The sequence below is a fragment of the Elephantulus edwardii genome, unplaced genomic scaffold (assembly GCF_000299155.1).
Source record: "Elephantulus edwardii isolate Elephantulus edwardi_28Jun2011 unplaced genomic scaffold, EleEdw1.0 scaffold00072, whole genome shotgun sequence".
In the NCBI taxonomy this organism is placed as follows: Eukaryota; Metazoa; Chordata; class Mammalia; order Macroscelidea; family Macroscelididae; genus Elephantulus; species Elephantulus edwardii.
This window is the reverse complement of record NW_006399822.1, coordinates 5,747,308-5,760,895: the sequence shown is the minus strand read 5'-3', so window position 1 is coordinate 5,760,895 and position 13,588 is coordinate 5,747,308. Positions and strand designations below refer to the sequence as shown.

At 47.5% G+C, this 13,588-nt stretch overlaps 1 protein-coding gene across 1 annotated transcript in view; it reads left to right on the top strand.

Moving 5' to 3' along the window:
* The window catches only part of GAN (gigaxonin), a 52,130-nt gene that overhangs the window by 19,996 nt on the left and 18,546 nt on the right, over positions 1 to 13,588 (top strand). Inside the window, exons 3-7 of the mRNA XM_006888883.1 lie at positions 6,238 to 6,381; positions 8,714 to 9,064; positions 10,014 to 10,231; positions 10,635 to 10,756; positions 13,105 to 13,217. Of these exons, the coding sequence (XP_006888945.1) occupies positions 6,238 to 6,381; positions 8,714 to 9,064; positions 10,014 to 10,231; positions 10,635 to 10,756; positions 13,105 to 13,217 (948 nt within the window). The remainder of the gene's footprint in view (positions 1 to 6,237; positions 6,382 to 8,713; positions 9,065 to 10,013; positions 10,232 to 10,634; positions 10,757 to 13,104; positions 13,218 to 13,588) is intronic.

The window sequence follows — 13,588 nt, the reverse complement described above, 5'->3', positions numbered from 1 at the left end:
AAAGCTGTTTGAAAGGATGCAAGAGCCATCCCGAAGGAGCTCTTAATGGACAGAGCAGGGACAGTGTGAGGGAAATTGGAGTCGCCATTGAACCCACAGCAGTAGCCACTGCAAACAGGACCCAGCGGCGGACGCTGAAGTCGTGTGCAAGCATTGAGCACACCAGATGCATCCACATTCTCAAATCCTGTCCTCCAACGTGTTGATTACTTACAGAGAGAAACGCTCCGAACCAGGAAAGCAAGGTTCACACCGCCAGCAATAAGACATGCTGACATCCTGCCCCGGGTGGAGGAGAGCTCACTCCTGTGACATCCCGGGCCAAAGCTCAGTCTGTTGCAGATCTGTTACACATGCACGTTCAAGGGCAGTGTCCTAAGTAATTGACCAAACACCCAACCCGCTGCTGTCAAGTTAATTCTAGCTCAGTGTGACCCCACTGGTCCGAGTAGGGCTATCCCAGCAGTTTTCCACACCACAGTCTTCACGATTGCACACAATGGGTGGGTTTGGAGCACCTAATGACTGTGCCACCAGGCTACTAATTAAAAGGTGAGCCGTTCTAAACCCACCTGCCGCCTCAGGTGAGAAAGATGGCGTCTGCGTCCGTCAAGATAGGCAGCCTTGGAAACTGACAAGGAGCGCCATGTGATTGTCGACTTGATGGCGTGGGTTTGGGTCTTTGAGTTATCATAGGTGTCAGGTCACGAACAGCAGGGAGAGACTGAGCAGTCGTCACAGGATGGAGGTGACAGCTGAGTATAGTGTGGGACCCTGGATTGAGTCCCAACTGAGAAAGGACATCGGGGAAACTGTGACGACTGTAGTCTTGTTGATAGGCTTGCACCGAGCTCATCTACTTAGATTTGATCAGGGTGAGCTCTGTGGTCCTAGTGGTAGGAAGCCGTGCTGCGGTCTCAGAGGCCTGCTGTTCAAATCCACCAAGTGCTCTGTGGGAGAAGGATAAGCGTTCTCCTCCTCTGTGATTTACAGACTCTGACAAACCCCTGGAGAGTCAGCTTTTGGTAGGTTTCACCTCGACAGTCAACAAGATTACGTAAGTTATTAACGGTACTAGATGCTAGATAAAGGAACTCACCATATGGTTTCTAAAATTTACCCTGTAAGTCTAAGCGGATTTTACAATAAAAAGTTCAAGGTGGAAACAACTGCATTTCCCTCAGTATGAAGTTAATATTGTGTCTGTGTGGGGCACAGGCCTCCAGCGGCAGCGCTCCCTATGTGGACTGCTTCTGTCTAAACCATCCTCTCCCACCTCCAAGTGCATTCTGACTCCTGACGCCCTGGGGGCAGGACAGAGAGAACTCCACATCGGTGTCCCAGACTAACTTTCGGGGAAACCAACGGGCTCATCTTTGTGAACTGGCTAGTGGGTTTCGACCACTTATCTAACCCCCAGGGGAGGAGGAGCCCTAAGGTTAGGTCCTTGGCCCCCACTTCACATCCTTGTGCAGTCCTGAAGGCTTCCTTGGGTTCCCTCTGACACGCTGCCCAGACATCCCTGGGTCCTTGGACATACTTTTCTTCCCAGGTGGCTGGAGTGTTCAGAGGCAGGAACCTCAAGGAGCACAGGCTCCCACCCCTGAAAGAGTGCCATTGCTGCAGTTACTATGTCAGTCTGGCTCTGGGAGGGTCGTCCTCTTCTCTGCTGACCTCACACCCTTCCAGGCATGACATTCTTTTCCAAGGAATAGGCTCTCTTAGCAACATGCCCAAAGGATGTGAGGCAAAGCTTTGTCATCCTTTCCTCCCGTGAGCATGCTGGCTGCATTTTATCTGCATGTCTGTTCTTTTGGCAGTCCATGGGATTTCAGTACTCTTCTCCAGTACCACAACTCAAAGACAGCCATTCTTCTATCACCTTTATTCATCGTCCATCTCTCTGATGCAGAGCAAGTGATGGAAAAGTCTATCACTTGGATCAGGTGAATGTTGGTCTTTAAATTGACATCATTGCTCCTCAGCACTTTGGAGAGGTCTCTGACAGCAGGCTTGTTCAGTCCTACACATCTACTGATCTGACTGCAGGTACCAAAGATGTTGACTACGGATCCAAGTAGGGTGAAATCGTTGATAATTTCACCTTTTCCCTCCATCTATCATGTCCAGTGGCGAAGCTTTTCTTGTAGTCAATAAAATTTTTGTTTTGTTAATTGTTATCTGAAGGCTCCTTTTTTACCCTATTTTAGAAGCCCTGGTGGAACAGAGGTTAGGTGCTCAGCTACTAACAAAAAAAGTTGGTAGTTCAAATCCACTAGCCACTTAGAGGAAGAAAATCTGCAAGTCTCATTTCCCTAAATCCTCAGAGCCTTGGAAACCCGAAGGCATGGTTCTCCCCTCCCCTGTGGGGATGCTGTGAGGTGGGTCAGGCTTGATGGCAGTGTTTCACAGGCATCATAGCCTCTCTTTCTGGGAACATTAATGAAATGTTTCCTTTTTTTACTTAAACTTTTCCTTCTTAATCATCTACATTTCCTTCAAATTGTTCTTTTTCTCCTTAGTTTGCTTTTTATCTTTCCTCTTCGTCAGGTGTCTGATACCTGTTTGTTCAGTTTTCAGAATAAGGTTTTATGTGCCGGATGGGTGGGTAGCAGGTGTGAGAAAGTGTTGATGAGCGAGCCCCCCGTCAGTGAGGTGGGTCAGCACCTGAGAAGCTTGGCCCCTGGTCTTGCCTCTGGCCCCCAGACAGCGCATCTGTTTTCTGGATGTGGTGTGGAAGGACAGAGTTCCAGAAGGCGACGAGAAGAAGCTGGGCACTTGGGAGCCTGGCACTTAGACTTGGTGATGGCGATTTCTCAGTATAGTCAGGCTGGGCATCTCAGGGCCATCTTCAGTTCTTCTCATCCCCTAGAAGCGTTTTCCAGTTTTCTCTGGACGCTTCCAGCATTTTAGGAGCAAGCAAAGTTGGGAGAGAAAACTAACGATCTCAGAATTTAGTGTATAAATGCCCACCTCTGCATTTTGGTACAGTACAGACGAGGTCGTGGCACTAGGGACATTACTGCCAATGTCAGATAGCATAGAGTACCAGAAGAATACCTATCTGTGTTTCATTGAAATGCAAAAGTGTTTGACTGTGTGGGTCACAATTAATTGTGACTAACCTTGAGGAAAATGGGAATTTCAGAACACCTGATTGTGCTTATATGAAATCTATACTTGAACCAAGAAGCATGTCCTCAGAACAGAGCAAGGAAATACTACATGGTTCAAAATCAGGAAATGAGAGTGTCAGGGCTGCATCCTGGCCCCGTACCTCTTCAGTCTATATGCAGAACAGATCATTCTGGAAGCAGGGCTTTATGAGGAGGAGTGTGGCATCAAGATTGGAGGAAGACTCATTAACCAACTATGATATGCGGATGATACAACCTTGCTTGCTGAAACTGAAGAAGACCTGAAGCACTTGCTGCAAAAGGTCAAAGACTGTAGTCTTCAATATGGGTTGAAACTCAACATCAAGAAGACAAAGATTCTCACCACTGGGACAATTGGCAGCACCATGATCAATGGAGAAGAGATTGAGGTTGTTAGCAATTACAGCTTGCTCGGCTCCACAATCAACACTCTTATCACCATATCACCAACAGTCAGGAAATCAAGACAGATTGCATTGAGAAAATCTGTCATGGACCTCTCCAGAGTGCTGAAGAACAACAATGTCAGTCTAAATACAAAGGTGTACCTAATACAGGCCATGATTTTCTCAGTTACTTGTTATGCTTCAGGGGGTTGTACAGTGACTAAGGATGACAGAAGAAGAATAGATCCCTTTGAGTTGTGATGCTGGAGAAGAGTCTTGAACATACAGTGGACTGCCAAGAAAACAGGTCTGTCTTGGAAAGGGTGAAACCAAGTCTCTCCTTGGAAAGTTAGGATTTTGAAGCTCCGCCTCACTTATTTTAGGCATGAGGCCAGGAGAGATCAGTCCTTGGAGAAGGACATTATGCTCGGGAGGGTGGGCAGACAGCGCAGGAGAGGGAGACCCCAGATGAGATGGATTGATACAGTAACTGGGACGATGGGGGTTGGTGTGTCGGAATTAGACAGGCTCAGGACAGGGAAGGGTTCAAAGCTGCTGTACATAAGTCACTGTACATCACAGGTAACTAAATGGCACATAAACAACAATAACATACTATGACAGGTTTGGAAGCAGGAGCGGCACCCACTTCCTAAATAACATGCCTCCAGAAACTATGAACTTTGATAAATGTTGATAGTTGTAGAAGAGCTTCAGGCCTTTTTTTCCACAGGGTCGCTATGAGTTGTGCTCAACTTGAAGGGAATTGTCTACAACAACCATCCCCTACACACATTCAAATGTGCCTGGTACCCCCTGTCCAGACCACAAGCCAGACTCGCTGAGGTTGAGTCGATCCCGACTCGTAGTGGGCCTGTGGGACACAGCAGAACTGCTCCTTTGGGTTTCCAGGGCCGTCAGATTGTGGGAGCAGCTGTTTCATCTCTCTGCAGAGAAGCTGGTCTGGACCGCTGGCTTTCTGTTAGCTGCACTCATCTCCTTTGCCATCAGAGCACCCTAGTCCCTTTTCAGAGACCCCCAGATCCATGCTCTTCAAAGTACACATTTCCCATCTTTCACTGGTCTGGGGAGGGTCTTACAGAGCTTTGCGGAGGAGAGCCTGGGAAGGCACTGATTAGCAAAATCTTGAGGAACAATTAGAAGACTTAGCCTTAAAAAAAGAAAAAGAGTTGTCATCATTGTTAAGAATATATAAAGTAGAACACTGGCCAGTTTCTGCATGCACAATGCGTTCTTCAGGCTGCATGGTTATCCTCCTCCCCTTGGGGGAGGGTGCATGCGCGCGCGCGCGTGTGTGTGTGTGTGCGTGTGTGCGTGCGTGTGTGTGTGTGTGTGTGTGTGTGTGTTTACATGCATGTAGTGTACTTGTGCCTGTGTGTCCCAGTTAACATAAACCCACCGCTCCTTCAGTTTCTTCTCTTTAATGGCAAATCTCGGACTTTTTAGTAGGAAACATAGGGATGATCTTTTGGATGTTAGACAAGGTAGGATAGATTTCTTAAACAAAACACACAAATTAGTTATAAAGGTTGTTGATCACTCTTAAAACTTGGGAGGAAAGGGAAAGGCTGCCTAAGAATTCATTTTAATAGGAATTTCTGCACTTCAATAAGAGGAGGACAGTGAACTAACTCAGTTTTAAAAGTGACGAGACCTGAGCTCCACAGATGTTTCAAAGGCAATACATGTGTCCACAAACATATATAAAGAGTCTGATCCCCACCCTTTGAGGTGCCGTATTTGATAGACAAGAGTTAACGTTTAACAACAGATGTGTGGAGTTTGTGGATCTACGGGTACTCTTACGATTGCAGATAAGACTGTAAATTAGTCTTCCTTGCAAAACAACATCATTAAATGCTAAATGGGAAGATTCCTGACATGGAGTAATTCCACCTCAGCAATATCCCCAAAAGGAATTCCTTTGCATAGTATGAAAAAAGGCATATGCACAAATATAGCGGTAGAAGTCACAGTCTCAGAGGCCTGGAACCAACCCCAGAGGCCCATCAACAGCAAAGTGGAATATCACACAGCAGGAAAAATAGAGAGCCAGTGGAATGACACTCAGCAAAATGCCAAAGGCAAAAAGGTAGCCCCCAAAGACTGTGTGCGGCTTAAGATGGTTTTTAAAGAGGGAGGACAAACCAACATGAGCAAAACAACCACTTACATGTGTATTTTATAGGATATACTAATGATATGCTAATGACAAAGACAGTAAGAGAAACTGAAGACAGGATTTAGGGTAATTGTTACCTCAGATGTGAGTAGCAGAGGCATGGGGTGGGAGAGAAAACCATTTGGTCAGAGGCAGGTTCTTTTCAAGCTCCTAGCCTGTTGTGGGATCTGTGATAACATTACTAAAAATCGTTAGATAATCCCAGAACAGGGAGCACAGGCCTGACTGGGGCGGAATTTCCAAGATGGGATGGAGGTAGCTATGCTTCCGTGGAGCTTACACTTTTAAAATCATCTCCTGTGTTTTGTTTTTCAGCAGTTATAGTCTGACATTCTAAGCAAACTGTAGTATGTGTTTTATAGTTGAATGTTAGAAAAAATATTGATCTAAAAATTTAAAAATGATGCTTTCTAGGTAAGGATCCTTCTACTGCTAAGTATGCTTTAGAGTATTAAGTGCATAAATATCTAACAATTTCTGTTCTTAATAGAAATTTCACATTTTTTTTCCCTTTCTTAGGACAAAGTTAAACTATAATCCTCCAAAAGATGATGGATCAACTTACAAAATTGAACTTGAAGGGATATCAGTAATGGTTATGAGAGAGATCCTGGATTACATCTTCAGTGGGCAGGTATGGTGAGAACACAGGGGCGGGAGGCATGAGCAGAGGCTTTTCAAACTCAGGGTCAGGGTCTCCAGGCATCCCTCCTTCAACAAAAGCGCACCGGTCCTGTCCTCTCCATCCTCCGTCATCCTGTGCTTGACTGGTGTCCTGGACAGGTGCAGCAGCCCAAAGGTGCCCCTCTGGGACTCAGTGCAAGGAGAAGCCAGCCGCAGAAAGCCTTACCACCCAGTCACAATTTTTGCTGGGTCTTTCTGAGAGCTGCCTTCCAGCATGAGATCTGAAGGATCAAGAATGTCCCTTTCCCCGATGTCTTTGTTTTTCCATCTTGGATCGGTCTTGCTCTCTACCTACCCTGTTGGGGAATTAATTTTGTCGTCACGTCATGGAAGTCGGTACCACCATGGGCTTTGGGATTTTCCTGTGGCTTGTTCCCAGGGAGCAGGTTCACACCGATTTCAGGGCCCCTGTTACACCGTGATCCCCTGGCCTGGTTACCTCAGCAGTACCATCTCCTCCCTACCCCCTCTTCCCGATTGCCCTTCCTACTTTGTTCAGGGGAGTTAATGAAACCCTTGGAGGATGGTCAGGACTGATCAGGTGTCTTGTTTTTCCTTTGCCCTCCACCTTCCGTCCTCCCCCCAAGTTACGTGTTTTCAAGTGTAGAGGGAGGATTTGTCAGAAGTGTGGGTGTGGCTCAGGGAAGGACGGGTTAGTGGGCGGCATTTGGGTGTTGGCCGTGTTTGATGCTTGTTCTTTCTGTGGTCCTGACTCTCCTTGAGCTCATCGACAGTGTGCTGACTTTGTCTTTATCTTTTTGTAAGAGCTGTTTCTTTGACAGGTTGTGTAACTCTTCCAAGTGTGTTGCTTGTTCCTCTGAGCACTCTCCCTCCGTGCAGTCACACTTGCTGCATGGCAACCTTTTTGGGTGGTTCTGGTTTGGCTTTTTCACTTCATGGAGCTTTCTCCTCTCCCTCACTGCTGAGTGGTGAGTGTATTGATGTGAGGGTATATACTTGTGTGTGGTTGTTAGAGGAAGTGAATTTAAATTAACTTTAAGACTCCCTTAAACCAAGGGGAGATGCTCTGGCATCACACAGTCAGACTTCAGACCACCCTCTTGTCTGACTGCAGAATCAAGCAGCCGTCCCTCAGCACAAGCTACAAGCCAGTAAGAGTAGCTGAACCCTATTTACAAATTGAGATTTATCGTTTTGTTCCTAATTCATCTTTAAAACCACAGCTGCATCATAAGTTACAGCACACTCTTGATTTGATAATTTGAGTTTAGAGAGAAGCAGTTTTAAGTTTTCCACATGCTGACATCTGGACAGCTGTTTACCCTTTTACATAATGTCACGTACGTGGGAATCTTCCCGTTCCATGTGGCTTACTCGTTTACTTCTTTCAACAGTTTTGTTGTTCCATTTCTAAGGTGACAAGCAGTTTTCTTCGATGTGAAAATGCGGTAAAAACGTTCCTTGCTGTACTGTACTAGGAAGTCTTTCCCTTCCATTTCTGAATGTAGGTGAGGTACCCCACCTGCTCACCTTGGGAGAGTCTGAACTCTTGGCTGTGGGATTGAATATTTCGTAGCCCATATGTCTTCCACACTGCCTTTCTGACACATGGAAAACTCATCCAGTGGTGGGAAAAGAACCATCAATCAGAAAATGGAACAAAATTGAGAAACGGGGAAAGTTCATCATGGAGGGAGTTGTCTGGATGTACAGATTTATTCCAGAAAGTATTCAGAGGCTAACCTGTGTCTGTTGCACCAGGTGCCATGTTCTAGTGTTCTGCATGAGGCTCTGAGGCCGTGGAGACCTCATGCACGTGTGTGTGTGTACACACACACACACACACACAACACATACACACACACCCAGTTCAGGTTGCTGTACTGTTCTCTCAACAAGGAAGGAGGAGGGACTAAGTATCTTTGGAGGCAAGACTCTCAACAGTTTTGGTACAAGTGTTTTTCGAAAGTTCTTTCAACTATCGTAGAACACAGGGCTTTCCATTTCCCAGCGTTTCAGTTACTGACCTTTTTCTTAGAGGTGAGCGTGGTAGCCTCGTCCCCATCCGAGGGCCAGCAGTACTGGATCGCATTAGCTCTAGTGCAGTTAGGAAGCTGGCCAGGTCCACACCGCTTGTCACCCAGGCGCTTTGACCCTTCAGGACTTGTCTTGAAACAGCAGATGGCACCGTATAAACTTGCCTCTCCCCCACCACCTGTGACCACTGACATGGAAACTTCTTGGGGTTCAGCCAGAAGACTGCTGGCTTGGCTTTGAAATTAGATAAACTCAAACATGGACCGTTTCTGGTACTCTTGCAGATCAGGCTGAATGAAGATACAATCCAGGATGTTGTCCAGGCGGCAGACCTGCTCCTGCTCACGGACCTTAAGACTCTGTGCTGTGAGTTTCTGGAGGGCTGCATTGCTGCCGAGAACTGCATCGGCATCCGGGACTTCGCTCTGCACTACTGCCTGCACCATGTGCACTACCTTGCCACGGAGTACCTTGAAACGCACTTCCGCGACGTCAGCAGCACCGAGGAGTTCCTGGAACTGAGTCCGCAAAAGCTCAAAGAAGTGATTTCTCTTGAGAAGTTAAACGTTGGCAATGAAAAATACGTGTTTGAAGCAGTGATTCGATGGATAGCACACGATACAGAAATAAGAAAGGTACTTATAGCTAAAAGAGATGCCTTCACTTTTCCAGTTCTGTTTTATTTTAGTTTAAATTGTATTCTTTTCTTTTTGCTTCATCTTGGCTCAGAAGATTGTGATGTAAAAGGTATCAGTGAAACATCTTCCCATAGATGGGTTCTTTTTAATTTCCATGTCCTTTCACCAGCACCCACTTAACACACCTTGGTGAACATTTACATGTAAGAACCAAACCAAGCCCACGGCAGTAAGTCAGTTACCACTCATAACAGCCATTGGTGTCCAGTGGCTGTCAGTCCTTCTCTTTGAGGGTCTTCCCCTCTGTCTCTGACTCCCCACCTTTCTTCAAGGACTTGCCCCTCCTGACACCATGCCCAGAGTGTGTGAGGTGGAATTCCACCGTCTCTGTCTCTCAGGAGCACTCTGGCTGCACTGTAGAATTGAACAGTGACTTCTGTACAATTGGCTATGTCGGACCTGGCACGTTTTTTACTTTGGATTTTCTGTGGGGTTTTTTCCTAGAATGAATGCTGAGCCAGTTTCACTGTCTGGGTCTGCCATATCCTTTCCAGCTATGACTGTGTGTATTTTGTGTGTTGAAGTGTCATCTCCATCGTGCATGCCCATGTGGGAGACAGAGTGGATGGCCAGAGAGTTTGCTCTGCTGCCCAATGGCCATGGGAACCCTGGAGGATGCAAAGAGGTCTGCTTGCACCTTTGCAGTGTTTTACACAAAATCCACCCTGGTGATTTTTAAATATTAGGAGTTTGTTTTATGAAAGTTGTACACAATGAAAAGAGAAAAGACTGGGAGAGCGTGCTCCAGACGTCCTGGTGCTCAGAACCAGCCTGCGGGCCGTGTGGCTGTCACAGGTTTCATTGTCCACAAGCCGAGAATGTGGGCCCTAATCTGTCCTCACTGTCCTCCCGCCCGTCCTCCCCATCCTCTCCCCCAACCCTGCAGGTCCACATGAAGGAGGTGATGTCTGCACTCTGGGTGTCAGGGTTAGACTCCAGCTATTTACGGGAGCAGATGCTGAATGAACCCTTGGTCCGAGAAATCGTCAAAGAGTGCAGCAACATACCTCTGAGCCAGCCCCAGCAGGGAGAGGCCATGCTCGCCAACTTCAAACCGCGGGGTTACTCGGAGTGCATCGTGACGGTCGGTGGAGAGGAGAGAGTGTGAGTGTGGGGGTGGGGGTGCGAGCTGCTTGGTCTAAGACGGGGCGTTACTGTGTAACTCCTTAGAAGCAGGCATGGTGAGACTTCATCTCTCACACGGGGGATGGAGAGATGCTTGGGAGAGGGTCAGAGAGAGAGAGAAAGCCCATCGAGAATGATTGACGCGGTGGCTGCAGCTCCACAGATGTGTGAGGATGTCACAGGATCGGGCAGCGGCACTCTGCTGGACCTGGCGTCACTGGGAGCCAAGTCGATGGCCCTGAGCACAAACTGCCTGCCGTCCCTACAATTCTTAGGTCTCTGAAGCATCCATGAAGGCTTAGCCATGTTTTTACTTGCAGTAAAGTAGTATCAGTTACTATGCAAACCACACTAACTGCATATCGGTATCTTATTCCCTCAGTTCACGGAAACCAACCGCAGCCATGCGCTGTATGTGCCCTCTCTACGACCCGAATCGGCAGCTCTGGATTGAACTGGCCCCTCTGAGCGTGCCGAGGATTAACCACGGCGTGCTGTCGGCAGGTATGTGAATGCACTGGAGGGACGTGTCTTTCCAGGCTCGTGCAGCATGCCCCGGGGCTTCTTAGCGCCCTGAGACACTGTCTGTATGTGGTGAGACACTCAGTGATTCCAACACTGTCTTCTGTCCGTCCTTGTTCTGAAATCTTCAGTACATCTCTGTTCTTAAGAATTCAATAGTGGAGCATTTGTTTGAGGTTAAAAAAAAAAAATTTGGTCATTCTACCCAGCTATGGGACCCTGAAAGAAACACAGAATTTCTTTGTGCCATGATTATTTCATCTTTGAAATTTATGCAGTTTAAAATTCTGGTATAAATCATATCAAAGATAAAGTGTGATGTGTAAGCAGGTGTTTCATGGGAGACTCTGGAAAATGTTCCATCGATTGGTTACCGCAAGCTAACCTGCTTTTGCCCCGTGGTGGCCTGACTGGTGCCCCATGTAGGTGCCAGCTCACAAGTTGGCCGCTTGCACCCACCCGAGGCCGTGAGAAAAAGGGCCCGATGACCTTCTGAAATTCAGCCTGCTCGGTCCTGTGGGGCACAGTTCTGCTCTGCTGCTCCTGGGGATGCATTGAGTCGGGACGCATGACAGCCACCGTGACAGTGATTTCACTATGAACAGTATGTCTTACTTGACGTTTACAAGTTCAAAAGCTGCTCCATGGTGTCCAAGGCTCTGACACAGGAGGTGACAGAAGATACAGCAATTGTTCCTGTACTACTGTTTGCTGGCTTTCCATTCCTCTGAGATCTGCCCTTGTGGATTGACCCCACAAGGATCATGTTAATTGACCTTAATTATCTCCAGCAGTCCTCCTGGGATTCCTCTTATTTCTCTTCTCTGCGTGCCCACTGACGTTACCTGTAAAACTTTCAGAACATTAACATCCCTTAGGGACAGCCACAACTGTCGTGTAGAGTTGCCGTCATTTTCGAGGTCCCAGCATTACTGAGGTTAGTTGTTCCTGAGCTGCGTGGAGTGGTGTGGACCCAACAGGATGCATCTTCCCACTTCACTTTTCTCAGCTGTCACTTCTAAAGACCCTGTTTTCCTAGTTATCTTCATAATTGCCTTTGTATTTTAAACAGATTCATCATGATATTATACTCTAATTATTTCAGTATTTAAAATCTTTGCAATACTATTTTCCATTGTTATCTTCTGCTTGTTCTTGTTAATAGCATGTAACAACCTTTTATGCCTGATTTTCTTTGGCTGGGTGCTGGTCGTCTCATCAAATATATTTGAAGGACTTCTTTTCTTTTTTTTTTTTTTTTATTTTTGTGTGAGTGTACCGTCAAATCAGATCTGACTGGTACAGGAGGAGATTGTCCCTCCTTTCCCGGCAGAGCATCTGGTGGATTCGAACCGTGCGCCTCTAGGATTGTAGTTGCAGCTCCTTGCCACTAGGCCACCAGAGCTCCCCCTTGAAGGACTTCTTTCATGCAGAGCCTTGGGTGAAGGTATTTTTTACCACAAAATTTTGCATTTGTTTCTGCCAGTTGCCTGAAAACATCACTGATGCAAGGCTTCAAGTCAAATCCAAAGCTGCGGAGTCCCCAGCAAGCAGGGAGCTTTGTCTTGGCACTAATTCTGCCATCCTTCACCTGGAGGGCTCCCCTGCCAGCGCCCCACTGTCTTTGGGCCTGGGGTTCACCTGTCTGTCTCTGTACCATCCCTTGAGTACCATTGCTCTTCCATTTATTACAGGGAAGGTTAACATTTCCCAGATTGGTCAGAGCCTTCATAGCAAAGCTGGTTTGCTTGAGTTTTAACCAAGAGATGCCTATCCCACCCCTCTTCACTTTGGTCTGTCTTCTCTTATACGAAGTTGGTGTGGAGGGTTTATTTTGTCCAGTAATTTGGGTGTGTGATGCAGAAGAAGAGTGTGTGCACATCAACCCAGTCCACCGTTACCCAAACTAGGAAGTGTGTCAGTTACTCTCCACTCCTGCTTTGAATATAGAGTTCACTAGGTGGTCCAGATCCAACAGTCATAGGGTCCTAAATGGACAGTCGTGGGCTGTGGCTCAGACACCCAGATCCTGGTGTTCTGGGGTCCCGAGTGCACAGCTGTGGGAAACAGGAGGGTGCAGAGACAGGGAAGCAGCCTGGAGGGCCCTGGTGCCAGCCTGCAGGAGGGAATCACAGTTGTGGTGACCCTGACGTCTCAGCCCCTGGACCACAGCGGAATGAGATGTGAGAAGGGCCCGGTCCACAGGCGAGAGTCACTGCAGAAAAGGGTCTCCTCAGCTGCTCCCTCTAGAAGCGATGGCGGTCATAGTCCACAGGATGTAGGTGTCGGACATTGTCCTTAAGACTTTGTATTTGCTTTGATTTCTGCAGAAGGATTTTTGTTTGTGTTCGGGGGCCAAGATGAAAATAAGCAGACACTGAGCTCGGGAGAGAAGTATGATCCAGATTTAAATACGTGGTCTGCATTGCCACCAATGAATGAGGTACGGTCTTTTTCTTTTTCAGTCAGGTGGAATGTTTCTGATTTTTTTTTTTTTACCCCAATGACACCCTCCGTGTTTTGTACTGAGTGTGGGGAAAGACCTGCTACCCTTAAGCCCTTCAGGCTTTCCACCCTCTCCTTCCTGTCCTCCAGCCCCTCCCTCCCTGTTCCTCCAGCCCCTCCCTCCTGTCCTCCCAGCCCCTCCCTCCTGTCCTCCAGCTCCTCCCTCCTGTCCTCCAGCCCCTCCTTCCTGTCCTCCAGCCCCTCCCTCCTGTCCTCCAGCCCCTCCCTCCCTGTTCTTCCAGCCCCTCCCTCCCTGTTCCTCCAGCCCCTCCCTCCTGTCCTCCAGCTCCTCCCTCCTGTCCTCCCAGC